This window comes from Larimichthys crocea, chromosome XVIII, assembly GCF_000972845.2.
Source record: "Larimichthys crocea isolate SSNF chromosome XVIII, L_crocea_2.0, whole genome shotgun sequence".
NCBI lineage: Eukaryota > Metazoa > Chordata > Actinopteri > Sciaenidae > Larimichthys > Larimichthys crocea.
In genome coordinates this window covers 13909976-13937432 of record NC_040028.1, presented here as the reverse complement: position 1 = coordinate 13937432, position 27457 = coordinate 13909976, and the positions used below count along the sequence as shown (strand labels likewise).

The 27457-nt window shown below is 38.8% G+C and overlaps 1 protein-coding gene across 1 annotated transcript in view; it reads right to left on the bottom strand.

Moving 5' to 3' along the window:
• Positions 1-289: 289 nt before the first annotated feature.
• The window catches only part of scn1laa (sodium channel, voltage-gated, type I-like, alpha), a 38485-nt gene continuing 11317 nt past the window's right edge, over positions 290-27457 (bottom strand). The window contains exons 2-27 of the mRNA XM_027290812.1: positions 20823-21139; positions 20340-20458; positions 20057-20146; positions 19833-19961; positions 19061-19152; positions 17797-18015; positions 17292-17355; positions 17058-17199; positions 15325-15531; positions 13546-13815; positions 11572-11904; positions 11007-11121; positions 10668-10906; positions 10392-10571; positions 9946-10302; positions 9323-9799; positions 7237-7369; positions 6972-7126; positions 6519-6692; positions 6289-6411; positions 4615-4884; positions 4420-4476; positions 3719-3856; positions 3455-3559; positions 3057-3339; positions 290-2946 (exon numbers count right to left, since the gene is read on the bottom strand). Coding sequence (XP_027146613.1) covers positions 1772-2946; positions 3057-3339; positions 3455-3559; positions 3719-3856; positions 4420-4476; positions 4615-4884; positions 6289-6411; positions 6519-6692; positions 6972-7126; positions 7237-7369; positions 9323-9799; positions 9946-10302; positions 10392-10571; positions 10668-10906; positions 11007-11121; positions 11572-11904; positions 13546-13815; positions 15325-15531; positions 17058-17199; positions 17292-17355; positions 17797-18015; positions 19061-19152; positions 19833-19961; positions 20057-20146; positions 20340-20458; positions 20823-21086 — 5910 coding nt within the window. The 5' untranslated portion in view covers positions 21087-21139 and the 3' untranslated portion in view covers positions 290-1771. The remainder of the gene's footprint in view (positions 2947-3056; positions 3340-3454; positions 3560-3718; positions 3857-4419; positions 4477-4614; positions 4885-6288; positions 6412-6518; positions 6693-6971; positions 7127-7236; positions 7370-9322; positions 9800-9945; positions 10303-10391; positions 10572-10667; positions 10907-11006; positions 11122-11571; positions 11905-13545; positions 13816-15324; positions 15532-17057; positions 17200-17291; positions 17356-17796; positions 18016-19060; positions 19153-19832; positions 19962-20056; positions 20147-20339; positions 20459-20822; positions 21140-27457) is intronic.

The window sequence follows — 27457 nt, the reverse complement described above, 5'->3', positions numbered from 1 at the left end:
TAGTGTAAGTACCGAACATTTTAATTACATGCAAAATATACTTACATGAATGGAATTATACTTTCATAACATGGAACAACAGATGTAGTTGTGACACAGTTTAGGGTGGATCTCATAGTAACACAACTGCCACTATAAAATGTAAACTGAAGCAGGAAACAGCCAAGGGCACATGAGATGTGTGATGCCATGTCCTTGAGACAATCATCCAGAATGTTCTGAGTCATCTTTCATTCAACTTAGATATTTATCATGATAAAGATTGAGAGGTAAACTGTAAAAAAAAAAAAAAAAACTACCCTTTTTCAGTCATAATTTCTAAATAAAAATATGCAGATCATGGTTGAATACAGTAAAGTAAAGTAAAGTAACAGCATAGTCACATACATTACCAGCAGTCAAACACAGGGCTTTGTATTCTGAAGAAAAATTACCATCCATATAACAGTTTTTCATGGGCATTTACATTTTTCACCTTGCAGCTCCTTCTGAATGTATAATATCCCTGTTATATATATTTGGTTTCATATCACAGGTAATAAATAGTCATTGTTTCATAAACTCCATCAATTCATAATCATTACAGAATACACACTGAGGTTCATTATCAAACACAGCAAAGAGAGAGAACAGACAAAATGAGGAAAAAAGGTAGACACATGGAGGAGATCTGTATGTTTTCATGATGCTGCTGTCCTACAAATAGACAATATTACAGACTATCTCCTCCCAGAGCAAGCTGTCAAAGATTTGTGTTTGAGAGAGGTAACTTATAACAGGGTCAGTTTGAATGTGCAAACATCTGCTTTTTCTTTGAAAGCTTTGAAAGACAAACCTGAAAACTCATTTTTAGCACAGTTTCATGATAACATTTGCACATAATTAGCAATATTGTAAATGGTACACAACGTAGCACACAGCAGGCTGAGATAAAGTATGTGAATGATTTTGATGATTGACTAAAACTGAATGTGCAAAGTATTTCTGCCAAGTGTTACTGCTCTGACACTGATAATCAAACATAATCGACACACTCGGCTGGATTTGTTTGGACTGTAGGCTAAGGTCGTGTCTGTAATGTGTAAAAAAAAAAAAACAGCCATGTGTGACTGTATACTTTGCATCATGAAGCATGATGGACAGTGAGAGAGCTACACTCTAGCTACACTCTAGCATGCATAATCGTGGAGAAACATTCATGCAGGTCTACATTTCTAGATAACTGCAGCAACTCCGACATGGTTTCTTGGACTTGTCAAGTATTCTAAGTGCTATCAGTTAGCAAGACTAGCCTTAAAGCTATGCTGCTCATTGTAAAGACTACCCCTGAAGGACCAACCATTTTCAAGAGTAAAAAAAAAAAAGTATAAAAAGTCAATTAACCAAACTATAAATTCTTAAAGTAATAACATTAGGACTGTTTCTTTCTGCTTGAAAAATAAGTAGGTAAAGTAATACAACAGTCAGTGATATAACAATAATCCAAGACACTGGATAGCAGAACTAGCTGCAATAGAAGCATTAACTAATGTGTCTTTTAGAACACTTGCCCATCCCCACAAACAGCCAGAAGGCATCTTTGCGCCTGAACACAGTGGTCCCACTACAGCCTGAATGTGCCACTTTTCCAGTTTAGGCACCAGCCTTCAGACTCAAGTAAGCATGATCAGTTTGGCATAGATATCCATACAAAAGAAGGGAAACCAATGGATGTCTTAGTCACTTTGAAAGATTGTAAACATTTTTTGTCATTCATTAAAATGTCTCTGTTTCATATATCTTGCTCTCCAACATCCTTGCCCACAACCTCCCGTTCACTTTTGTCTTTTTCATATTTGTTTCTTCCATTTGCTGTTACACTGTTACATGAAGGTTGAGGGGCCGTTGAAGGTGTCAGTTCACTTTTATCAGCGCTAGAGATTTCTTTGAGTTCGTCTGTGGCAAGATAGTCTTTATCAATGAATGTTTCATCCTTTTGAATGTTTGGCTTAAAGGAAACCTGTTTCCTAGTATACTGCCTATACGCTCTCTGGATGACAAGGGCTGATGTGTCCTCCTGTTTGCGGCGAAGGGTGGTAGTGATGGGTTCGTAGGACACTTTGGAAGGATTTGAGGCCATGAACCGCTCTTCCATCTGGCCCCTTAGGATGTCCATCTCCCCATTCTCGCCAAGAACACGTTTTGTAAATGCAAACAGGATGTCCAAGCAGTGAATACGTTCACCACTCACCATGGGTAAATCCATAGAGATCAGTTGGAGCTTATTAGGCTTGGGTATGCGTAATGGTGGATCCAGAGCATCTGCAAATTCTGGCAGCTTATTGTACTCCATGAATTGTGTTGCATGAGGATCAAACCTTTCCCAGACCTCATAAAACATTTCAAAATCATCCTCACTTAGTGGGTCCGCACTCTCCTCAGTGGCCACACTGAAGTTTTCCAGAATGACTGCAATGTACATATTCACCACAATCAGGAAACATATGATGATGTAGCTCACAAAAAAAGCAATTCCCACAGGTGGATTTCCACAGTCTCCTTTAACAGAACTGCCTGGATGCTCTGTGGCATTGTTGCATTCACCTTCATATTTGTTGAGAATGGGAGCTAATAGGCCATCCCACCCTCCTGAGGTGGTAATCTGGAACAAACAGAGCATGCTGTTGCCAAATGTCTCAAAATTGAAAAGGTCATCAATGCCTGCTTCCCTCTTGACGTAAGCAAAGTTTGACATGCCAAAGATGGCATATATAAACATCACCAAGAAGAGCAAGAGACCAATGTTGAACAAGGCAGGAAGTGACATCATCAAGGCAAACAAGAGGGTGCGGATTCCTTTGGCACTTTTAATAAGGCGGAGGACACGGCCAATCCGAGCCAGTCGGATGACTCTGAACAAGGTGGGTGAAACAAAGTACTTCTCTATAATTTTTGAGAGACACATACCTAAAGAAAAAGAGAAAAATATATTAAATAAACTGTCAACAATATGTGTACTGAATAAAATAATGATTTTAATTTATTTGAGCACCACAGTGAAGAAAGGCGAATCATACCAATGATTGACAGGATGACTACGATGAAATCGAATATATTCCAACCATTTGTGAAATAATATTGGCGGAGCGAGATCATCTTCAACAAACACTCTCCAGTGAAGATGACAATGAATACCACATTAATGTAGTAGAGATAGTCAATTTGACTATCATCATCATCTGACTTGTCAGTATCAGTTTCCACCATCATCACTACCATGTTGAGCGATATTAGCACCATTATTACAATATCGAATGCTTGTTTTGTGGTGAGGTCAAAGATGTATCCTTGTATTTTGTTCTGAAAAAAACACAAGGTGGAGAAACAAAAATGCATTTTAGTTGCTTTGAAATAAAGAGATGGACAATCAGTTTTGTAATACAGATTAGATGTTGGACTCAATAAAGGCACATACTGATGGTCTAGGAATAGGTTTTTGTGGTTTCTTTGACCCCAACTTTTTCATGGCATTGTAGTATTTCTTTTGTTCTTCGGTCATGAAGATGTCTTGACCTCCTAAGTAAAGAGGCGATATGAGGCATGTTAAATCACAGAAAAGGTGATGAGGAGACACTGCATTGGAGAAGAAACTAATGGTAATTACTTTAAATACTGCATTTCTATTTAATATCAGGTAGAAAATATCACATTTTGTTTATATAGCAGACTTGATACTTATCTTTTTCTTCTGCTGGTTGAAATTGTCTATGATGACACCAATAAAGAGGTTAAGTGTGAAGAAGGCTCCAAAGATGATGAAAACAACAAAATATAGGTACATTTTAAGGTTGATCTCATAATCCGGTTGTCTGTCTGTCTAGAATAGAGACAGAAAATGAAGACATTAGTATGTTTTAATCTTTATTAATTGGCAACTGGTTGTAACAGCAAGTGTGATTTAATTCTACAGGTCCTAGAATAGTGGTAGACGGAAACATTCCTTGAGCAGACCTTTTGTATGTCTGTATACAGCTTGTTGTAATCAAGGAGTCAGTGATAAGTGTAACTGTGATCTGATTTCATGCACACAGCTGCGTATAGTAAAAGAAGTTATGACAGCTCTAATGCCATGTTAAAAATGCAAAGGAGGAAAAGCTCTGTGGTATTCATGAAAACATTTTTTTGCATCTAGTACTTGCAGGAAAGTTTGTTCTTTTCTTTTTGGTTTGGCTCTTTGTTCTACGTGTTGTGATTTCATTTTTTTGTTGCATCAAATATGAATGTCTCTCGTTCACACTATATAATCCATTTTGTCAAATAACAACATACAACAGTATGCATTGTATTGTAGGGATTATAAAAAATATGATATTGAGAGGCACAATTTATAAGAGAGATAAAAAAACAAACAGAATGATCTTAACATGAACATTTGATTACCTTGCTTTGTGAGTCCACAGCAGCATACATGATATCCATCCAGCCTTTGAATGTAGCCTATACAGAAATTAACAATATGGGGAAAATGTTTTTTTTTTTATTTTTGCTATTGTTATACAGCAAATACAATTTTTAAGCTTAAAGTTGCACGCATTGCATAATTATCCAACACTTACAAATGATTCAGTTACTTACCACTTGCAGTAGTGCAAGGTAACCCAAGCCAACATTGTCAAAGTTGATTTTGAGGTTAGTCCAGCGAGCATCAGTTGTATTCCTACAGGCTTCCTTGTCTGGCACCTCTGATGGAAGGAAACGCTTATCTGTGGTTGTGTTGAAACAAGCGTAGTACTTCCCCGCAAATAAATTCACTCCCATGATGCTGAAGATGAGCCAGAAGATGAGACATACCAGCAGCACATTGAAGATGGAGGGAATGGCTCCCAGCAAGGCATTGACAACCACCTGCACACCAACACACAAACATAATCCATCTGTACAGCGGGCAGAGATCACATAATAGAATAGAACAGATACACGACATTGAATGCTAATGGTCATGGTAAGAAGAGGAAAACACAAGAGTTTCAGAACCAACAAACACATCAGCATGAGCTCACCACAGCTATGGCTCATACCAAATACAATGATAACTGCACAGTAAATGTGAGGGGGAAAAGAATTAGGAAAAGAGGCTGGAAATTGATGCTATGTATCTAAAAATGGTTTTAGTGAGCTACAACTAAATTTTAGGGAAACATTGAAACAGAACACCTTGTAGAGGCAGGACCACGCCACAAAATTAGCTTACTGTAAACAGAAACATAAATGAAATCATGTTAAAGAACCCAGCAAACAATAACCAAAACAGTGAAATATGGATGGACTAATAATGGATGTAGGCCTACTGGAGTACACGAAAAAGCTGTTCATGCAAATGAGGGAATTCACTGGCTACCACGTGACGAGAGACCATCATCGTAAATCTAGACCACCACAATATGAAAGCAACAAATCAATACATGCTACATTGATTTCAGCAGTTGACAAAGCCTCCCGCTTCAGTTACATAAGTTGTCAAACCCTCTGTGCTTGAATTGCACAGCAAAACATCGTAATGGCATGAGATAAAATGCTTAGTTTATTGGTGCGGCTTGAAGGAATAGTTTGACGTTATGGGAAATGCAAAGGTGACTAAATCCACCTAATGAAGGGAAACAGAAAATAAAGTCCTGGGCTTTGTACTGTAGATAGTTTAAGATGTCGTCAATAACCAAAACTGGAAATATAGATTACATTGATGTCTATGATTTTGTGGGTGTGTTTGTTTTGACTGGGATGCTAAGAAGAGAAAAATAAAGTGACTGAGCAAGAGTCCGCCAAACAAGAGTAAATCTGGGACTGGCTTTTAGTCGTTGGTGAGAGCTTTATGAAATAAAAGGTTGAAAGACAGATGTCAGGCTTGCTTCTAACTCATTACTTAGCTGGCTGCTATGTCTTGTGTTGTTGCACTTGCTTAATGTCTGGCTGTGCTAACAAACTCGTCAACTCGTAAAATGATCTAATGCACGTGTACAGCTGTCCATATTTACAACTTCGGCTGCTAAAATACGAACTGGCTACATAACGTCACTTTAATCAAAATCCACCATCACTTGTATACATTGAAATTCATAAGAAAGTCATAAGTAATCAACTTTGTCAACCCTGAGGACAAATAACAACTGGACAAAGAGGATTAGGGAAGAACAGGAATGCTTCATTTTCATGCAACACACTTTGGCTACCTGCCAGACTGCAGAGTGCCTGTGCTCTGTCAGTGCATGGAGCTGGTGCCTCAAGTGGGTGAGCAAATCCAGTGACTCTTACCCTCATGCCTTCAAATCGTGACAAGGCTCTCAGGGGCCTTAGAGCTCGCAGGGTTCTCAGAGACTTGATGGCACCGAGTTCAGAATATCCCATAGCATTGGCTCCCATACTGATCAGTGACACCTAAACACATGCACACACATTACATGAGACACATTATTCTAAGTTTAAAGGGACGTATTGACAGATACTAGGAAAAAAAAGGTGTAAGTTTCTGTGTTTCAACCTACATCGACAATGAGGAAGTCCAGCCAGCACCAGGCATTTGTGAAGTACTTGGCAAATCCATACGCTACCCATTTCAGAAACATCTCCAGAATGAAGATGTAGGTGAAGATTTTGTCTGCGAACTCCAACATTGTTTTAATGGTCTTTCTCTTCTCAATGTAGACATCTTCAAACGCCTAGATTTGAAGTAAAGTAAGCAGTAATTGTAAATGCAAATACAAATAAAATAAATACATCTTATTCAAAATCTTGATCTTATTTTGCATAGATTGATAAATATTTGTAAAGAACCATAGCAGTAACATCAGATTAAGGTGAGAATGCACTAACTCAATTACATTAAATGCACATAATAGTTTGAGAATCTACTGTCTGACAAGAGATGGCAGATAAATACATCAGAGCAGCACATTTAGGTGTTTTATTGACATTTCTTTCCCCCTGCCCAAACTTACCAATGCTCCACTGCTAAGCAGGATCATGAAGATGATGAAGCTCTCAAACCAGTTGTGCTCCACTATCCGGTAACAGGTCTTTCTTAGTGTCCACCATATTTTCCACCAGCCCACATCCGCATTTACCTGACAACACTGGAACCTTTGCACACAACCTGAGTAGAGACAAAGCAGCGATGGTGATTTACCAGTGTAATATGCAGTGTCAGATTCACACCAAGGCTGCAGTAAGCCAAGTGGTGGCAGTGGTTGTAGTAGTATTCACCATAAGGAAAGCAGGCATCAGGTTCCATAGATTCTTCCAGTTCAAAGTCTATAGACTCTCCACCCTCCCCGGCTGGCAGGCCGTCCACTGTGCTGCCCTCAGAGGAGCTGTACTGGTCATCGTCATCCATCATCTGTGCATGAAGACGAGTAAATCCAGCATTAGATAAGCAAATAAAACAGAGCCGTGGCAAAAGTAAGTGGCTGTCCACAAGCTTTATGTACTCTCTTATATCATATTGACATGCATTCAGTTTGAATCAAATGTTTGATGGCTAAATAAAAAAAAACAAAAAAAAAAACATGCATAAATTAGTACTGTAACAAGATTGAACAAATCTTATGTTTAAATGTCAACATGAACACTATCTGCATGTCCTCTTTTTGCAGTTGTTTAAACTGAAAACAAACATTAGAGCTCCCTCATTAGCTTGACAGCAAAAGAACAGGCGAGTGCTCGTCAACAGACAAGGCAATAATGAGGCCACATTAGCTTTTCTGTCTAGCGTCCTTATAATCTCCACTTAATTTGGGAGTGGATGCCTGACTCTCAAAGACAAAAGTGATGGTGACACTGATTAGTAACATAATTTTAAATGTGTATTACACAGTTGCTGTTATTTCTTTATTTATATAAATAACAGTAGAAGCCAATCAGAGATGCACAATATATGCACAATGCTTGTTCTAAGCAGCCAGTAGTATAAAAATATAAAAACAAAGCAGACTTAATAAGGCAGAAATAGCTAAAAATCATTGGAGGTTTGTAGCCTAGTAGTCTTGTACTGTAGCCAGATGGTCTCTACTTCATCCTGATGTTATATGGCTTTCTACAGGGTGTGTCTCCTAATAGCTGGTAGATGAGAACAGCTTGAATGCCCTTCCTGGAGAATGGAGGGGCACTTGGCTGTCCTGGGACCAGCTAATGCAGTGCAGGTAATGATGTAAGCATGTTACTGGGATATACTGTGAGCGCTAAAGTCAGTGTGTTGATGGTTTGTACTTCAATCCATCTGTTCTGTTTCTGTTGTAAGTGCTTTAGCACAATAACCAGTCAACTGTAGAACATCAAATATTGTCTTTCTTTTGGGATATTACATATGTTGATTATTACTAATGTATGGTTAGCGGATCAGATCACCACAAACCACCAATGTGTTGTCAACATTGCATTTTGAATGTTGTTTCAAAATTCTCATCCTGGTTGATGTCACGATGCATTTTGCAAAACTGTCAAAACAAAAACCTGTTTAAATAAAATTAAATGAGTAAACTACTAAAACGTTTTCATTGATGTTTGAATCAATAAAAATATTTCAGCATCAACAAAAGTAGAAACTCGGGATTGGATGGTGAATGAAGTAAGGACAAAAAGGATGAGTGATCTACTCAAAATGTTGACGAACTGTGAGGTCATTGTAAATGAGGCAAGCAGTCTTCTTGATGAGTGTAATGTAAAGTAAAGTGTTCTTACGAGTCTCCTAAAAGTTTGAGAGCATCTGTAAAAGCAGCAGCAAGCAAGCAGTAGTAATGACTTTGCTTACAAACTGTAACATAAAATATCGCATGTGGGCTAAACTATTTAAAGCTGAGACAAAATTTGAAAAAAACATTTCAAATACCAACAATAACATTGCAACAGTCAAAGGCAGTCAGTGTATATTTTTTTCTTTTGCACTGAGATTTTCTCCAACACAAACCCCCCGTAAGAGGAGCATTCTGCTACCAAGCACTTAGACCTAAATGGCGCATAATGTAATCTACACACTGGTATTTTCCTGTCTATATTGCCTCTCCTCGTTAAAGGTTTGTGGTAAATGGGCTCTTTCTTCATGTGAGACGTCATATCACATGCTCATATCTCGTAACCTCATATCTCATGGACTGTGGGTAAAGTGCGACTACTATGACGGACCACACTACTTTGCTACAACACTAGATTTGATCTTAACCACAACCAGCACAGAAATCCTTTATCCAAACATCACACGTCTGGTTGCGATATAGCTGTAAGACTTGTTTTTAAATGTTCATTATTTAACTCATCTCTACCACCATGACAGATCAATCCACATGAGCATCCTTACCACATTGCACGCTGCATCAGACGAGGCACTGCTGAAGTCCTCCGTGTTGAGGTTTTCAAAGTCAGACTCGCACACAGCGATAGGAACAGTGACTGTCAGACTAGGATTGTTGATGAAAGACATTATGGAATCATCGCTCTTGCTGCTGACGATGTACTTGTCTCCAGTCTTGTCCACTCCAGTCACATCGCCATTGCCATTCTTAGAAAAGTCTTTGATGGTATGGTTGGGGACACCATTTGGCCCTAAAGGTTTGGAAAGCTCATCCAGACATTTGTCCTCACCCTTCCCCTTCTTCTTCTTCCTGAGACAGGCACTGCTGCAGCTGCTTCGAAGCATGGACTTGACGAAGGCAATGCCATTGTGGATCCGCCCAATGGCAATCTGTAAATTGTTCATGTCGCTGTCATCTTCTGTCGCTGCTAGGTTGTCGGCACTAAATGAACTCAGCAGCAGAGCCAGGAACAGGTTCAGCACCTATCAGAAATTGACATAACTTCATGTAAGATGGTGTTATCTTTTAGATATTGTACTTTATAACAACAAAACGTGTAGCTATAAAACTGCATCAGAGGATTAGACAAGTTGGACTCATGAATTGACTATAAGAGATGATAATGTACCACAAGGTTTCCAATAACCATGACCATCATGTAGACAATGATGCACATGGTCATCCCAGACACCTCCATACAGTCCCACATGGTCTCTATCCACTCTCCACAAAGCACTCGGAACACAATGAGGAATGAATGGAAGAAGTCACTCATGTGCCAACGGGGTAGAGTGCAGTCTTGAGAGATTTTACACACACAGTCCTTGTAGTTTTTTCCAAACAGTTGCATGCCCACCACAGCAAAGATGAACACGATGATGGCCAGCACCAGCGTCAGGTTGCCCAAAGCCCCCACTGAATTACCAATTATTTTGATCAGTGTGTTAAGAGTGGGCCATGATTTAGCCAACTTGAATACTCTCAGCTGTAAAAAGGAAAGAGAAACGACTCATTTCATGTTTCTGCACTCAAAATGCACCTGAACATATTGACTATGACAAAATTCAGACTTACCAATCTGAATGATCTCAAAACCGACATGCTAGTGTCGAGTATACCTGCCAAGCAAAGCTCCATCAGGCTTAAAGTGACAATGATTGAATCAAAAATATTCCATCCCTTCTGAAAGTAATAATACGGGTCCATAGCAACGATTTTGAAAACCATTTCAGCCGCAAAGATGCTGGTGAATACCTTTAATAAAAAAACAAAAGATATAATGATCATTTATAAACATCATACCAATTTTGCATCAAAGATTTTCAGTACACACAATCACAGTTCACTCACCTGGTTACCCACAGACAGCATTTTGATGAAAAATGGGGACATTGGATGATGTTCCATGGCCATAAACAATGTGTTTAATACAATGCAGCCGGTGATGGTTAAGTCTGCAAATGGATCCATCACTATTTGGTTAACAACCTTCTTGATCTTCAGCCATGCTGGACAACATTCCCAGATGAGGAAGGTCTGAGCAAACTTGTACCAGCAAGGAGGACACTTCTGTCTTGACTCTTCAAGCTCTGATGCACACAACAAACACAAAACAAAACTATTATTTTTTTAAATCTCAAAGTAGCATTTATCTTTTCAATAACCTACGCCAAAGTGTATGCTACGTACCCTCCATTGTGCTGGTTATAACACTAGCGATACTATGAGCTCTCTGTCTGGCCTCTGGGCCCTCAAGGTAGTCCATAAACTCCTGGTGTGTTCCTCCACTGTCAGTGGTGTCAGCCTGGAAATAGAAACAATTGCTACAGATGCAACTTTACTACAGAAAATAAGTTACATGTTATCATGGACGTATGGAAGCTGCAAACGCAAATAAAAATGTCACACTATAAAGCTGCAAAAGCAAAAGAAGATAAGAAGCAAAGGGAACTGTGCAATAGAAAATAGCATATTGCTATACCAGGATCACCACGATACAAAAAATAAGCGCTATGTGATAATAAGGGCACAACAATGGCACCCTAGTCACATGGTCAGACCAACAAATATGCCAACTGTAGTAAATCAGGATGCCATGACACAGCGAGTCAGACAGGAAAAGGGCAAACAAAAACAGGAAAATCAAAAATAGATAGAGCTATGTGCTAAAAGCTACAGGTAAATAAAATAGAGTCATCTGGGCTAGACAACCCTTTCTTACATTATCTCCAGTGGAGACCATATCTACCGTCACTTTAGGTAGAAGGAGCCCAAGAGGTGACGGTGGGAGTGAACTCCCACCCACCAGAGACACAACCCCATTGCAGTCTACGGAGCTGTGCTTGATCCCATTTTGTGCACGTCGATGATGCGACAAGTAGCTGCTCATACTGCTGCTGCGTCGATCACAACTCCTGGGCAGGAACAAAGAGCTCCTTCGACTCAGTGTGTCTTCAAAAATGCTGTTTTCATCATCGGCAAACTCATTTTCGGAGCCCACGTCCTGTACTTGGCTTTGGAAACTGAAAACGCTGGTCCTGCTATTCCTTCTGGATGAGAACAGGGGTCCACGAAAACTCAGAAAGGACTGGGAGAGAGAGATACTCTTCAGTGTATACATGCTGATTGTAAATAGGAAAGAACGGTTGCAAGATGATGATGATGATCATGATGATGATGATGATGATGCTCATGATGACATCGGTGAGCAAAGTAAGGAAACGGCGAAATTAAAAATACACATTGGTGATGACTGAGAAGAAGAAAAAGCTGATTATGATGGTGGGGATGATGATGATGATGTCATAATAATGGTAACCATGACAATGATGATAACCTTGATGAAGGTCGACAATGATGATAAGAAGTTGATGAAGACAAAGAAGAAGATGATGGTGAGGATGATGATGATGATGGTGATGATGATGGTGGTGATGATGATGTTGGCAATGATGATACCGATGACGAGAAAAAGAAAAAGCACTGCGAGCACTGTACTGGACATACATACGTATGGATATTCTAACATCAAACGCTTGGACATGTTGGAATAGCTTTCAACCATCTGCCCTTTAAACAGCTGTAATGTAAACGCATGTAATCACATTATCAATCCATTTGCTTCTCCTGCCTGTCACTCATTTGAAACTCTGCAGAGTTTGACAAAAGCCAGCGAGTCTTTGCTATTGTCACACATATTGTCTTGTTCTGGTGTTTTTGTCTCGTCATTTCCTGTTTTATTTTGAAAAGTATCTCTCCTCTAGTTTCAGGTCACTTGCCCTTCCGCGTGTGTCACCTTGTCTTCCCTAATCACAGATTGTGTGCACCTGGTGCTCCTTTCCCTCCACATGTTTAAATAGTCTGCGTGTCCCTTGTCTTGTGCCAGTGTGTTTGTCTTTGTCGTCATACTAGTCCGTGCCCTAGATCTTTGCCGCAGCCACAGTTTTGCCCTGCTTCGCCACTTTGAGTTTTCTCCTCGTAAGGGTGATTTTTCTTTGTAACTTTATAGCTTTAGTATTTAGTTTGATAGTTTAGAGATTGCTGCTTTGTTTTCGTCAGTTTGGAGTGATTTTGTCTTCATTCTAATTTAATCCTTCTTACCATTTCCTCCAGTTAGTTTGGAGTGTTTCTTAGTTTTCTGTAGGTTTTGTTTCCTCCCTTTTGGAGCGCCTTGTTTGTTAGAGTTTTTATTTGTTATTCCCCTTTAGGTGTTAGGATAGATTACCTCGATTCTTAGATTAGGACAGGTTAGTTTGTCTAGTTAGTGTTCATAGTGTTTTTCCTCCTTTTGGAATGACTTTTGTAAGATTTCACAGCCATATCAGGAGTTTTTGTAGCATTTTTATTTTCACCCTGTTCAGAGGATTACTCCTGCTGCCATTCCTGAATAAAGTTCACTTTAATAACATCTGCTCTGCGTCTGAGTCCTGCCTTGAGCCCGTCCTGACAGTTATTGACATACAATAAACAATCTACCATTCAATTAAAAGAACACTTATCACAGACTGGAGTTTTAATTTATCCAAATAAAATCTTCTACATATAGATGTAGATGCAACGGGCATGAATTTGTAGCACTGCTACTGTCTGACGGGCTCAATGGATGAGTCAGTACTTTCACATTATTCTGCAGTAAAAAGGGTGCAAGTCACATGGGAAAATGGTTGGTCTGTAAACTGATACTGAAATAAGTTGAGATATTAAGTTTAAATGACAGATTGTACTGAACCTGATGTGCGGATGAGCATTTCATGTCATAGTTGAGCCGGTTTACTTCCACAGAGAAGCGGCAGCGAGCTTTCTTGATACTCTCCTGTGACTCCGATTTAGGAATCTTCTCATCAGCCCCTTTCCCCTCCTCCTCCTTTCTTTTTCTTCGCCTGTTGCGTCTCTCTTTGGCACTTTTGGAGCTGAGCTTCGAGGCGTCAGAGGAGCTCTCGGTGCCACCGACTCGACCAGCAGCCTCCCCGCATTCTGCAGCAGCCGCAGTTGCTGCTGCCTAGAAGAGGAAAGAGAGGATAAACAGGTGGAATAAATCTTTGTCATTCTTATATTGTTGAATTTTTGTTGACAGAAACGTCGTCAACTGCATGGAGCAGTTTAGCTGCAGTTTCAAGTAGAACTTGAACCTAATCCTTATTTATAATTGGACTTTGGAATATTGAATTAAAATCTGGGATGATCCATGTTTCTGCTATCTGTCTGCACAGCTGCATCTTCCAGTAATAATTAATTAGAAACTAAATACCCCCCAACCCTCTCGTCCTCTTCGCTCTGTATTCTGCACATCCCTCCCACCCACCCCATTTCTTTCTCCTATTTCTTCCTACATAGGTTTTGAGGGGAGTCCGTTGTGTCTGGGTGTTGCCCACTGAAACTTCCCCCACAAACCCAGAAACACTGAAGAAGCACAAGAATACACGCTTCACTCACAATTTTTCATTTTGTCAATAAATCATTTAAACGTATCTTGTCGGTGGTGTGGTCCATGCTCGTAAAAGAAAGCATCAAAAAGCTAATCCCTGTAGGTATGTAGGTGATAGTTTACAATATGATCATGTAGTCATGATCATCAAGTCAGGTTGCAGTGGGAACATTTTAAGAAACAGTACAATCTTTAAACATCCAAACAATAAGTGCCTTTGATACAGCAACTTTCTAATTTGCTGAGCATTTGACAACAGCACAGGATATGTTGGTGATGAAATCTAGCGCTGGTACTGTACGTAGATTTACTCAAGTACCAATTTGAAGTACATACTACTTCTACTCCACTACAGTTAAGAGTTCAGCTTTAGTTTAGATGCAGTTGAAACTGTAGATGCAAAATAGTTAAATTAGCTCCACCTGAACAAGCTACAACAGTAAAATACTGCTAGCAACAGTGATAATGTCCCAGTAATATTAAAGTAGCCAACTCCATCTGAAAATGCTACTGTATAAAGCTATTAAGTTAATAGTTCATTTACTATTTTGTGTTCAATGCTTGCTTCGTCTGGTCCAACCTACATAAAATAACATGTGATATTTCAACTTGTATTTAAGTAAAGGATCTTAATATTTCTTCCACCACATGTAAATTATATTTATCATGTATAAAAGGCTTGTAAATAGTAAATGCACTGTACTTATATAGCACATTTCTAGTCTTCTAGGTGCTTTCATAACACATTTCTCATTCATCCATTCACACACCACCGTGTCAAACACTGATCATCTCATTAGTGGACAACTGCTCATGCTCATGGCATGTACTGTATAACTGATTTTCTATTTGTTCCATGTAAACGTCATATGGAAGACTTATAAACACAATACCAGCACTCATCTCATTAGTAGCTGAAAATTAATTACCTTGGATCGTATCATAAAAAAACAAACAAAAACAAAACAAGAATCTAATTTCTTGTACTAAAAAATTAAACTTTATGTAATTCAGTGAGAATCACAATGTGTAGGAGCGATAGTATGACACTGAGTTACATTGAGCTCTGGGATTGTCCTGTACCTGAGCCTCCTCTTGCTGCTGTCTCAGCTGTTCCATCATGTCGTTATACTCCTTCTCCTTCTCTTTAGTCTCGTTTATGGTGGCCTGGCTCTGCTCCTCGTAGGCCATAGCTACTACAGCCAAGATCAGGTTGATCAGGTAGAAGGACCCGAGGAATATCACCAGCACAAAGAAGATCATGTAGGGCTTCCCTGCAACCCGCAATGTCTGGAAGAGGAAAAAAAGCAACTTATTTCATATACTTATATTTAACATTTCATACAATAATTACATTTTCTATCATCCTATATTTTTCATAGGATCGCTCTTTTCTTAATTCCATATTGCTTTTCCTATTTTATTTTTTTTGTTTTATGCCTTTCTGTAAATCATTTAGTAAACTGTGCTATATGTTGTAAGTTAAGTATATGATTGTCATTATGAGGTTGTATCTGTAGCCTGATTCATATTCTCAAGAATAAGAAACTAATGAGTTCGCAGATGTCTGTTGCTGTGTTAAAATACGGCCGCTTTGTTTTCCTCTAAAAGAAATATCAGTCAAAAACAAAAACTGTGTTTACTTTTATTTATCCAAGGGTTGCCAATTCTGGCTTTGAAAATAGATTTATATAACTACTACCACTGTTCTATATCATCAAGAGACTCTGACATAAAAGAACTCGTAGATATTCCTCAATAGATAATACACACAGTGCCTGCAAAAAGATTTGTGCCTGGGCGCTTTGTTGTATTACTGTTTGCTTTACAACATGCAGTGGCCTATTCACTGGAAACCTATTTGCCATTCAAGTTGTGTTTGTCTGGTACTCATCTTTGTTCCTTTGGACCAAGATGCACCTGCACTTTCCTTTAGAGGTTTGTTTGAACACCTTTAATATCAGTATTGTAATGTGAGAATGCATTGTCTATGACCGAGCCCCACCTTAACGCAGTAAGCGCTGCCTGTTTATGCATTCAGAGAAGCAGACAATACAAAAAAATGTTCCCATGTCATCACACGTAATATTTCATCAACCTACCACCAAATATGTTCATCTCACAGTGTCACCGTGCAAAGGATGAAAAAGGACCCATAATGGCACTTTAGGTTAAACACAGCTACAGCTACATTTGCACTAAAGTAATGGTTTAGTGCATCACATTGTTCAGACATTCAATTACAGATGTATGAGAGAGAAACTTTCGTCCATCTTAACTCTCATTAAGATGCCACCAGGTCAAATTATATGGAGACACAACATTTTCATTTTTATGCAGACGACGCTCTGCTGTATTTTCTTTCAAAATCTTTTTAATATCCCGCAATAACATTTTGAAAACTGAGTATCTACACATCGGATATCATCCTAACTGATGCTATTATTTCTACAGTATCATAACAAACCTCAGGCCAAAGCATTTCACTGCAGTGACCAAATACAATGCTATTTTTCTCTTACTAGGATAACCTACAAACAGGTGTATTTATTTTTCAGACATTATTGACTATAATAACTGATATAACTACTATACTTGTCAGCTTTTGTTAATACATTTTCTTTTGACCTGTAGTGTTTATATTGCATAGGATTTGAATTAAAATTGCCAAAACTGATCACTATATTATATGTTTACTGTATTTGTTGTGCTATATGTAAAGCATTTAATAATTGATATTCTTGCTCGCTTGATCAACAAAACAGAAATTTGAAAGCATATATATATATTCCAGTCTTTCTAATTCCACTACTTACCTGCTGGTAAAGGTTTTCCCAGTAATCTTGTGTCATCAGTCTAAACAGAGAGAGAAAGGCCCAACCAAAGGAGTCAAAGCTGGTGTAATTATAGTCTGGGTTGTTTCCTGCTTTGACACAACTGTACCCCTCTGGACACCTCCTGCAACAAACAGAGAGTCTGTGAAGCCAGCCAGAAGGAATCTGCCACCTCGTCACACTGTACAGCCTCTAGTAGTTGGGGAATAAGCTTACCCAGCTTCACTGCCATTTCCACAAAGCAATGGGTCACGTTTGCCTGGAATGTAATAATGATAACCTGATGGGAAAAGTGCAGTTTGTTAGATGTGGTAAAGACTTTGGTTGTCAGCAGTGTGTGCAAACCTGTACAATCTATGCTATACAGTACAAGAGTGTTGCAAGTGTCAACTTGACTGTTTCTAATGTTAAAACCCAATAAAGATGAGGAAAATAATAAACATTTCTCAATGTATTGCAGCCCAATATTGTACAACATAATTAAATATGGGCTCTTAAATTATAATATATTGTGTCTCTGACAGAAGGTAAGTGGTAAGTAAAGTCTAAATAACGTTAAGAATCTTCTAATCACATATCCTCCCAATGTATCCATTATATTATATTATAGAAGTATTACAGAAATATATTATATAAATAATATCTTTAATGATTTATCCAGATTTTTTGTGCAGGATAAAATTATGACTCAACATAGACCACAGGAAAATGAAATACTCACTCTTGTTGTTCAAGTACTCCTTAGACCAGTAGTAAGAGGCATTATGTTCAATTTCATCTGTCCCATTTCTTGGCATCCGTACACACTTTTGCTTTAATTGTCCCATAAACAGTTGTAATCCTATGAGTGCGAAGACGCTCAAGCAGAAAACAGTGAGGATCATCACATCGGCAAGCTTCTTCACTGACTGGAACAACGCACCAACAATTGTTTTCAAGCCTGCCAGATACAGTATGACTTGTTAGTTTAAGTAGTCAATTAACAGCAGACATGTGCAAACAATATAAGGGGGATACAAGTGAGCATCTTCCACTCCATTAACATACACAGTAGACATTTGTCATGAAAAATTAGTGTCTTTTTTACTCCCCACATTTGTCTTCCTTGTCAAAATTTGAGGCCTACGTTACCCACAATGCACCTCAACTACTAGACAGTTATGTCGGAGAGACACATGTTTTATACTAGCAGCAGCTAATGTTGTCTTGAGCCCCGAGGTCTACAGAGGTCTGGTGAGCTCACTTCTTTTTAACTCCACAACTCCAGATTGACAAAAGTTTATTTTTATTTTCATTATTATTATTATTATTACTTTTCAAATTTCCAATTCCAAGATCTGCAAACGAGTGACAGTACCACATTCTTAATTTTCCCCCAATATTGTCACAATTATGTTTTAATAGCAAACACTAGAAATATGTTTGCCTGTTTAATAACATTTTGTTGTCAATTATTTTTGATGACATGCTAATCAGACAGAAGAAAGTAACACAGGAAATTGGGATCATGCATCTCAGTGATGATGTACATGCAACAATAATGGGATACACCCTCAAAACATAATGCCTTAATTAACCATAAGCAAAGAGGAGCAGATGTCCACTCAGAAGCATCAGTGCAAGAAAAGCAGATTGTTCAAAAGACATAAGCAAATGGGACAGATGTCACAGAGTAACTATGCAAACTGAATCTACAGGTTAGGATTTCAGTGGCTAACTGATCCATGATAGGACACACCCATTCAAAATATCCCTCATCTGGGATGCCCAAGATTGTTTTTAGGATTTTGGATATTCAGATTGCTGAAACAACTCGGTGACATTTCTGTGACAGTGAGGTGGACAGGTGGAGTCGGGGAGCTTCCTGTGTACATGTTACAACAGTTTTGGGAGGGAACGTAATGGGAGGAAGGGACGTTGAAGTACCAAGCAAAGCAAAAGTTGTGTAAGAGGCGAACTAACATGCGTTTACTCCTATCGCTTACCTGGGATAACTGAGATAGCTTTGAAAGCTCTCAGCACTCTGAATGTACGAAGAGCTGAGAAATTGCCCAGGGGTACAAACTCTGTTACATACCTGCCGGGAAACTTAGAATTACTATGAAATACTAACTGAGATAACAACACATAACGTAATATAACATAGACTGAGGCCAACAATTTAAACAGATGATTACAATTTAGTACATACTGTATCAGGTGGAGCAGTCAAACTGTATAAACTGAAGCATGCACTTGGTGAAGGTGAAATAATAATGAGATTATTATGATGAACAATTAGATACGCACAAGCTCCCATCTGACAGAACCTCATGGATTATTCTCAGGATTTTCTATGTTGTTGATTTTCTATAATGTTCTATGTGTTGTGATATACCAGTATTGACGATAACTGTGATATTTTAAAAAGAAAATACTGATATCTTGTTAATAATACACATGATATTACGTGTAAGTGATAAATAACATTGATTTCTTTCTGTTCTGGCCAAATAATTTGTACTTTTCTAACATATTGTAACTATTACTCTCTAACACCTGTACTTAATTTGCCAAAATAAGAGATGAAACATACAATAAATTTTAAAAATGAATTTGATTTGACAATATCTCTGCGATGCCTTGATGTATCGACACAGAACTTGGTGTATGGACTCATGACGCCTTCCTCAGCAGGCATAGGCTTGCCTGCTATGCTGCTATGCCCCATCGCTGCTTGCAGCTATATTTCTAAATGAACTTGTGGGAAGAACTTACGCCATGGCGATCACGCTGAAATCCAGCCAGTTCCAGGGGTCTCTTAGAAATGTGAACTTCCCTATGCAGAACCCTCGAGCTAAAATTTTAACGAGGGACTCGAACGTGTAGATTGCGGTGAATGTGTACCTGTTGGAAACAAAATGTAGCTGTTATACTGTAAACTGCATTTACAGCAAAGCATGCGAGTATAGGATTTGATGTGCAATTCATGGGAAACTTACTCTACTATCTTCGCACAATCAGGCGGTTGACTCAGCGTCATGAATGCACAGTTGGCGATGATAGTGAACATGATCACCACGCTGAACAATTTGCAGGAAGATGTCAAGGAAGCCACTTATTTTACTGAGGAACTGACACATTTTTATTTGTAATTTATCAAATCTCACTGTTGATGGCAATGCAAACAATTCACCTTCATGGATATGAGATAGTAGCTACAGATTTAGTGTGGGCTCACTATAAACATGATTCATTCTCATCAGATCGTTAATGAAAGGATATGAGTGTACCAAAATCTTAATTGATATTCTTCTGAGAAGGTTGAAGGGGCTCAGGAGGTACAAGGCAGGAGCGGCGTTGAAGCGGAAGATGAAATTCCCTTTGTTTAATACGATGAAAGTCTGACAGAAAAAGAGAGTTATGTGTGAAATACTCTTATTTCTACTGGGCTGTCTAGATTAAAATGATAAATGACAGTATAATGCGAGTTACTTTCAACTATTAAAATCAAAAAGTACTTTAGCCCTATGATTTCCAGCGCACATTTCATTGTGTAAATCACTCATCACATTTTGCATATTGCTGATAAACCTAATTTTTCACTTATGATTAAAAGCCTCTGGCTAGATGACACCATTGCAATGACAGCAATAGTGTAACTCTCCTTCAGTCTCTTTTAGAATATCAAATCACACGTAATACCTACATAGCAGTGTTGACCTTTGAAACATTAGTTTCACACTGTTTGAAATCAAGCAAACTTACTTTCTGATTACTGTAGTAGGGATCCAGGTCCTCCAGCGGTGTCGACACCATGCCTTTAGGAACGTCCCCATACAGAAGAGGGAGTGATGTGCCCGCCTCCAGGTCACGGCTGGGCTTGAGCTTATTCTCATCATTGCGTTTTTTCTTCTCTCCCTTGGGCTTCTTGGCGTTCTCCTCAGTGATACGTGTCTCGATGGCTTTGAGGGACTCACGAGTAAAGGGGCGGATGCTGTCTGGACCTGGTGGTACAAGCAGCTGTGCCATCTTTTCATCATGCACCTTCAGAGTGAGCAGCTAGCCTCCAACATGGGAAAGGCCTTAGGGGTCAGAACAGAAAAAGGGCCTCTGATTAGAGGTTGACAACTTCTTAAAAAAAGCTGAGTTATGTCTTCTGATCTAATATGAAACATATACACAAATAATTGAAAGTTCGTCTGGAAGCAGAAGTCAGAAATTATCATCCCAGGAAGTGACAGGCTATAATGAGCCTAGAGATGGCTGTCACATACATAAATTCCTGCCAGCTATGGTAAAATTAGATCTAATTATCTGCTCTTCTGTAGATAAAATTAAGATTTGACATGACAATGATCAATTCCAGGTGAGATTCTTGCTCCTCTCCTCCATCCCTCAAAATGAAAAGTCCACTTTTCTCTCGGAGCCTGAGACAGAGCGGTGGGAGGAAAAGATTCATCCTGCTAATAGGCCTGACTGGTATGATGTGTTAGGCAGACCTATGCAGTATTAAATATGAATGCACTACAGACTACACTGCATCTCTTTGGGTGCTCTGCACCTCAGAGCCTTTGCCTGATCTGAATCTAATAGTGTAATAGAATACTTCCACACGCTGTGATGCAAGAAATCAATCACAAACACACTGGTCAAAAAAACTGCCCTCAGCACTGGGTTGTACATGTGTGATGTAATTGCGACAACAGAGGAAGATCCGACTAATAAAAAAATAGCTTTGCCTTTTAATATGTCTGTGCACATGGCGGAGTTAGGATTGCACAATATCAGTATCTCGTGCGCTGATGTATCAGAGATACTGAACATTGCCTCTGGTTGAAAGATTCCCTGTTTGCCTTGCACAGAGAGATCATTTGGACACGTGCATCAGTGGTGCTGACAGCCCTGAACAGAAAGATGACCAATTACTGTTGAACTAGTCAGACGCAGTGCACACGCTTTTGCAAACACAGAGTGGTGGCTTCACATATTTACACCTGCTATATTATTCATATGGCCAACAGAATTCAGCTTCCCCAAATATTTGTTGGAGTCATTGTCATTTTGGACATAGGTCATAGATCTGGTATGAACCTTTGTTGCTGCCTCTTCTGTACACACTTTAAATGACATGTATGTGTAGGAAAATCCAGCTCAGTTACATTTCACAAAATAAAAGCCAACCATTAAGGAACAGAGTTCTGGAGAATTTCCAGGCACAGATCATGCGAACTACTGGTGAATGTTTTTCATGAAGTGATTTTATAGCTGAGTGCAAATTATAGGATACATTTTACTGGCTTTGTATGGGTTTTGGTAAGTGCTGCAGTGTGGTTCAAACATGCACGCTTTAATGGATGCTGTTGTTTATGGTGCAACTACTCCACTCTGCTCTGCTCTGCTGTGCTGTGGCTTTATGATTGAAACATATAAATAAATGTGATGAGTGTATATACCAGCGTAATTTACAGTAAAACATGTAGCCCTTTGTTATGTAGGTTACAGTTAAGTATGGGCCCATAGCTTTCCTGTGCGGTGTACAATGATAAAGTCCCTTGTAAAAAAGGTCACTCCATATAATCATAACTATTAACACAAATATTGGCTAAAAGCAACAATTGGGTAACAACGCTGGAAAGACACTGAGACTAACATCTTAAATTTCTGATAACTACCTGAAAACATCAAATAAACCTGGATTTGATGTTCACCCAACAAGGTCAAACTGCAGTGACTAACCTCTAAAGCGGTATGCATCATTCTGTCAATCTATTCCCAACTCATTGCACACAACTCGAGATATGAGCTGCCACTTTGAAGCTTCAAATAGGCCCACTTCATTTTATCTGCAACCTGTCGGCATCATGACCTTGTGCCGACTAACCTAAAATGGACACATTCGTTTGGTGTTTGCGAGTCAACATACGTTTAACTGCGTCCTGTTGGTGGGCTTTGAGTGATGACTGACCTCCCTCGGCCTTCCTGATTCGCCTACGAGTATATTAAAAGCTTGAATGTTTATTGCACATTACTCATTTCAAAACTTGATTTCACTGACCTCAAAATGCTTCTTATTGGTTAGATGAAGTAAGAGATGGTTTGTAATAGATTGTGGTGTATTGTTTCCTGGTTTTCAAATAAAACCAAAGCAACCATTGCAGAGTAAAGCTACTGTAAGTGTCTGCGATGATATTTTGACTTATAAAAGCCCCAGAACCAATGATGAACAGTAAAGAAAAACTATTTACAAAACCTGATCATCATTCTGATGAATAAACCAAAGGAAGGCAGGACACCGTGTGTTTGCTCTGCATAGCAAAGTCGCCTACGTTCTCACCTGTCTCTGGATTCAGAATTTTGTCCCTATCTTGATATTAATTATTGAAAGCCCACTATATATGAAAAAGTAAAGACAGGTAGACTTTTACAAAGGCTAAAAAAGAGACGTACACGTTGGGTTTTTGGATGAGGGATAAAGAATGTGTTCATATATTCTGATGTGTGTTTATTGGTGATGTAATTGTTTCTCCTCTCTATACTGGCTGTGAAAAGCTCCATTCCTTGCTGAGCTGCAGTACAGGGACGATAACGCAATATCATTCAAACTTTAGGAGGAATGCCTTTTCACAGAAACCCCCATCATTTACACTGAAACCGCATAAACAAGGGGTCAGCATGAGTACCAGCAGCATCATATAACTCTTCCAGTCGACATGTGAGTATCGTTGCAACATAGACGTGAAAAACGTGAACCTATTCTTTAATTTAGACTGATGTACTGATAAAAGTTTGTCCCCCGTGAGGCATGCAGTTCAGGTAAAGACTATGGGTGTTCTTGCAGCATCACCACATACTATAGCTCGACTGTTATGCTGATCACAACAACAGGCCTACAACTGAGCTGCAGAGCTGTAACGAAGGCGATTACAATGACGAAAGCAGAATTACTGATTAGTATATCATTAATGAGTAACATGTTCTACAGAGTGATCACAGTTGAGTATCTGTGGGCTCCTAAGGGACTGACACACTCACAGCTTTTAAGTGCTCACAACTAATGCCTGCTGCTGCCTCTTACAGACTACAGGATCCGGATTAGATCTCGCTCATTCAGGGCGTTGGCAAAATAACTGGTGATGAGGAGCTGTTAACATAGTTCTCTCTGGAATAAATTCATACTTTTGTTTTGTTTTTGTTTGTTTGTTTTTTTTTTTTTTACATTCAAGCTGCCAGGCTACACTATGCTGGATAAAAAGCAAACAGGACCATCTAATCTCTAATTGACAGCAATCTAATAATGTTGTTGACAGTCATGCAGACAGGAAGTCGTCTAAGGTGGAGTGTGGGCTAATAATTGCTGCCATGCCCATTAACTTCTGTAATATATTATAGTACATGATTTGCACTCTGTGACTTGTCCTTATGAACTACAGGAGATCAATCACTTTTTTTTTCTTTTTTTTTGTCACCATACAGGCCTTAAAACACAGGGTAGTACAAGACATGGCTACACCATATTGTCAAGCGTAAGTAAAACCCTCCTTTGGCACATTTCTTTTATTACAAGGACATAAAAACTGAAATGAATTGACATTAAACATCCCAATGAAATGAAAATCACACTATGTAAGACAGTAGACAGACAAATAAATAGATAGATAGATAGATAGATAGATAGATAGATAGATAGATAGATAGATAGATAGATAGATAGATAGATAGATAGATAGAGGCCTCAATAAATCCTTAATAGAAACAAACAAACTTTACAACAGATTCCAGCCCATTCTCTTTTAACAAAAATCACTCAGATGCAACTTTAAAGATAACTCACCATCAGTTTTCCATCCTCGACAGGTGACTTGTTAAAAAAAAAAACGACGTGAAAGAGCTGCGTAAGTGTGCGTAAAAATTTTGGTTTCAATAAACCAGTTCGTCCGTTTTAAGGTGTTTGCTTCTCCAGAGCGCAGAACCAGCAATTTCCACGGTTTCGACAGGATATAGACAGAGAGAGGGAGAGAGAGAGAGAGAGTGTGAGTGTATTTCATCCGCCCCTCCGTGCGGCAGAGTCAGAGTACAGTACTGCTGCGCTTCCGGATGTTCCCTGGGTACCAAGTGAGGGCAGAGATGCCAGAATGACTGTTGAGATAATATTGTGGTGGACATTATGGTGCGTAATTGTCGGATAAACAGATGTTTGCAACCTGTATCAGAAACTAAAAGCTAAAACCACAACTATGGATCACACTGTGCTCTAAAACTACATATGTGTGTGAGTGCGTGTGTGTGTGTGTGTGTGTGTGTGTGGTGGTTTGTAGGCAGATAAGTTACTCCAAGTATTCAATCATCAATCAACCAATGAGAAAACAACGCATCAAACTGCAGCATGAGTGAATCGCATAGGTGTGTCTGTACCTGCCTTGTATTTGTTGTTGCACACGAGTAACAATTTATCTCGTAAAGTTGGGTGGATGATCTGACTGTGAGCCAACACATTCACTGCGTGTCTCTCGCCACCTGGTGGATACAGACAGCATTATTAGAGATTATAAAAGGTCTTTAAATTTGCATCAAGAAGTTTCCAGAGTGGAAAAATACACAGACTGGACCGACTGTGTGTGTGTGTGTGTGTGTGTGTGAGAGAGAGAGAGAGAGAGAGAGAGAGAGAGAGAGATAAACATGAAAGACTATAAAACTATATCAAATATATATAGAAGCAGTGTGTATGATCTGGTTACATCTAGCATGTATCGTTGTTGATTGCAACCCCCTCTCCTCCATAGCATGAAGGAGAAACTATGGTGGTTATGAAACATGTGTAAAAATCTAAGAGGCCCTATCTGAAGTCAGTCTTAAGTTTGTCCATTGTGACATACTGTAGAAACATGGCGATGCAACATGGTGGACTCTGTGGAAGAGGACCAACAGCATCTGTAGATATAAACAGCTCATTCTAAGTTAACAAAAACACAATTATTCTTATTTTCAGGTGATCACACACTTACATTTAGTCATTTAACTGACACCGTATGCCGTCATACGGCAATGAAAACATAGTCATGCGTATTATATTAAATTTCTGCCATATTCTGTAAATAGAGCTCAGTAAATCTTTCATACTGGACATATTCTGTAAATAGAGCTCAGTAAATCTTTCATACTGGACCTTTAATGTGAAGTTTGAAATATTTTAGGTAAAGAGAAAATAAAGGTTTGGTACTACTGAATCTGTGTGTAAATAGATATGAATTATGGAAACAAACAAACAAACAAAAATCACTATAATGTTTATGTGTCAACAACTAAAACTCCACCTATGAAGAATAACTGGATGCTGGTGTGTATATTGAATATTATATAGTAGAACAATGACATGTCGTTTATATAAAAAGCTATAGTTGCTGACATATTGTACATTATAAACAGTTACTAGTTTTAGTTTTATAACAAAACAGAGCAAATCTTTTGACCCAAACTCTCCACACTGCAAACAGTTCTCCTTATTTTGACTGTGCAATATCACCTAATTGTTTTTGTCCCTGAACAAAGGCGTCTTTTAAACATTCAGCTTCATAATATAATCCTTAAATCCTTTAATTCCTAATTTCCATTCATGTGTCATTAGATATTTTAGCATCAAGCAGCAAAGTGCAAGCAGTTTCTCGGAAGTTAGTTGAATTAACACCTCTCTGATGCAGTGTCAAAATTACAGGCTGTATGTTTGAAGTATGTACAGTACATAGTGGTTTCACCCAGAAGGAGAGTCCCTGTCCAGTCAGGTTGGGCGACTATTTCTTCAGCAGACAGTAATGAAAACTTGACATGTTCAGCGGATGTGGATTGTCCACTGTTTCTGGAAAGAGATGTTGCTGTTGAATCAAAATGCCATTTGAATGCTGGATTACAAACTAAATTTAATTCGCAGCCATTGAATCGGTGACATTTCAGAGACATACATCTGAAATTGAATCTACCTGGCTAAATGACCAGACGCAACGAGGGAGACGTGGTTTTATTTGATCACATTGGTTATGGTTATGGTTGGAGTGACCCTTTAAATGAATTTGATGGAAGCTCACCTCATTGAAGTATTAAGTTCCAAAAAGAAACAATATTTATGGTTTATGAAACACTTAAATCCCTGTCCATGCGTAAAAATAGAAATATATCCACACTGAGGCAACATCAATATCTCTTATTTGTTCATTTACTGAAGTGTTAAGTTCTATGCTTGCAGTAATTCCACTTCTGGAAACATTATTGCCTTTAAGCAGCGTAACTGAAAAGCTCCCTGTAATAACTCACTTGACACAAGAAACTGGACTAGTCCTGAAGATAAAAATGCATCAACAGCTTTAATGGTCCTGGACTCCTGAGCACAGCCACTTTAGTGTCTGACAACT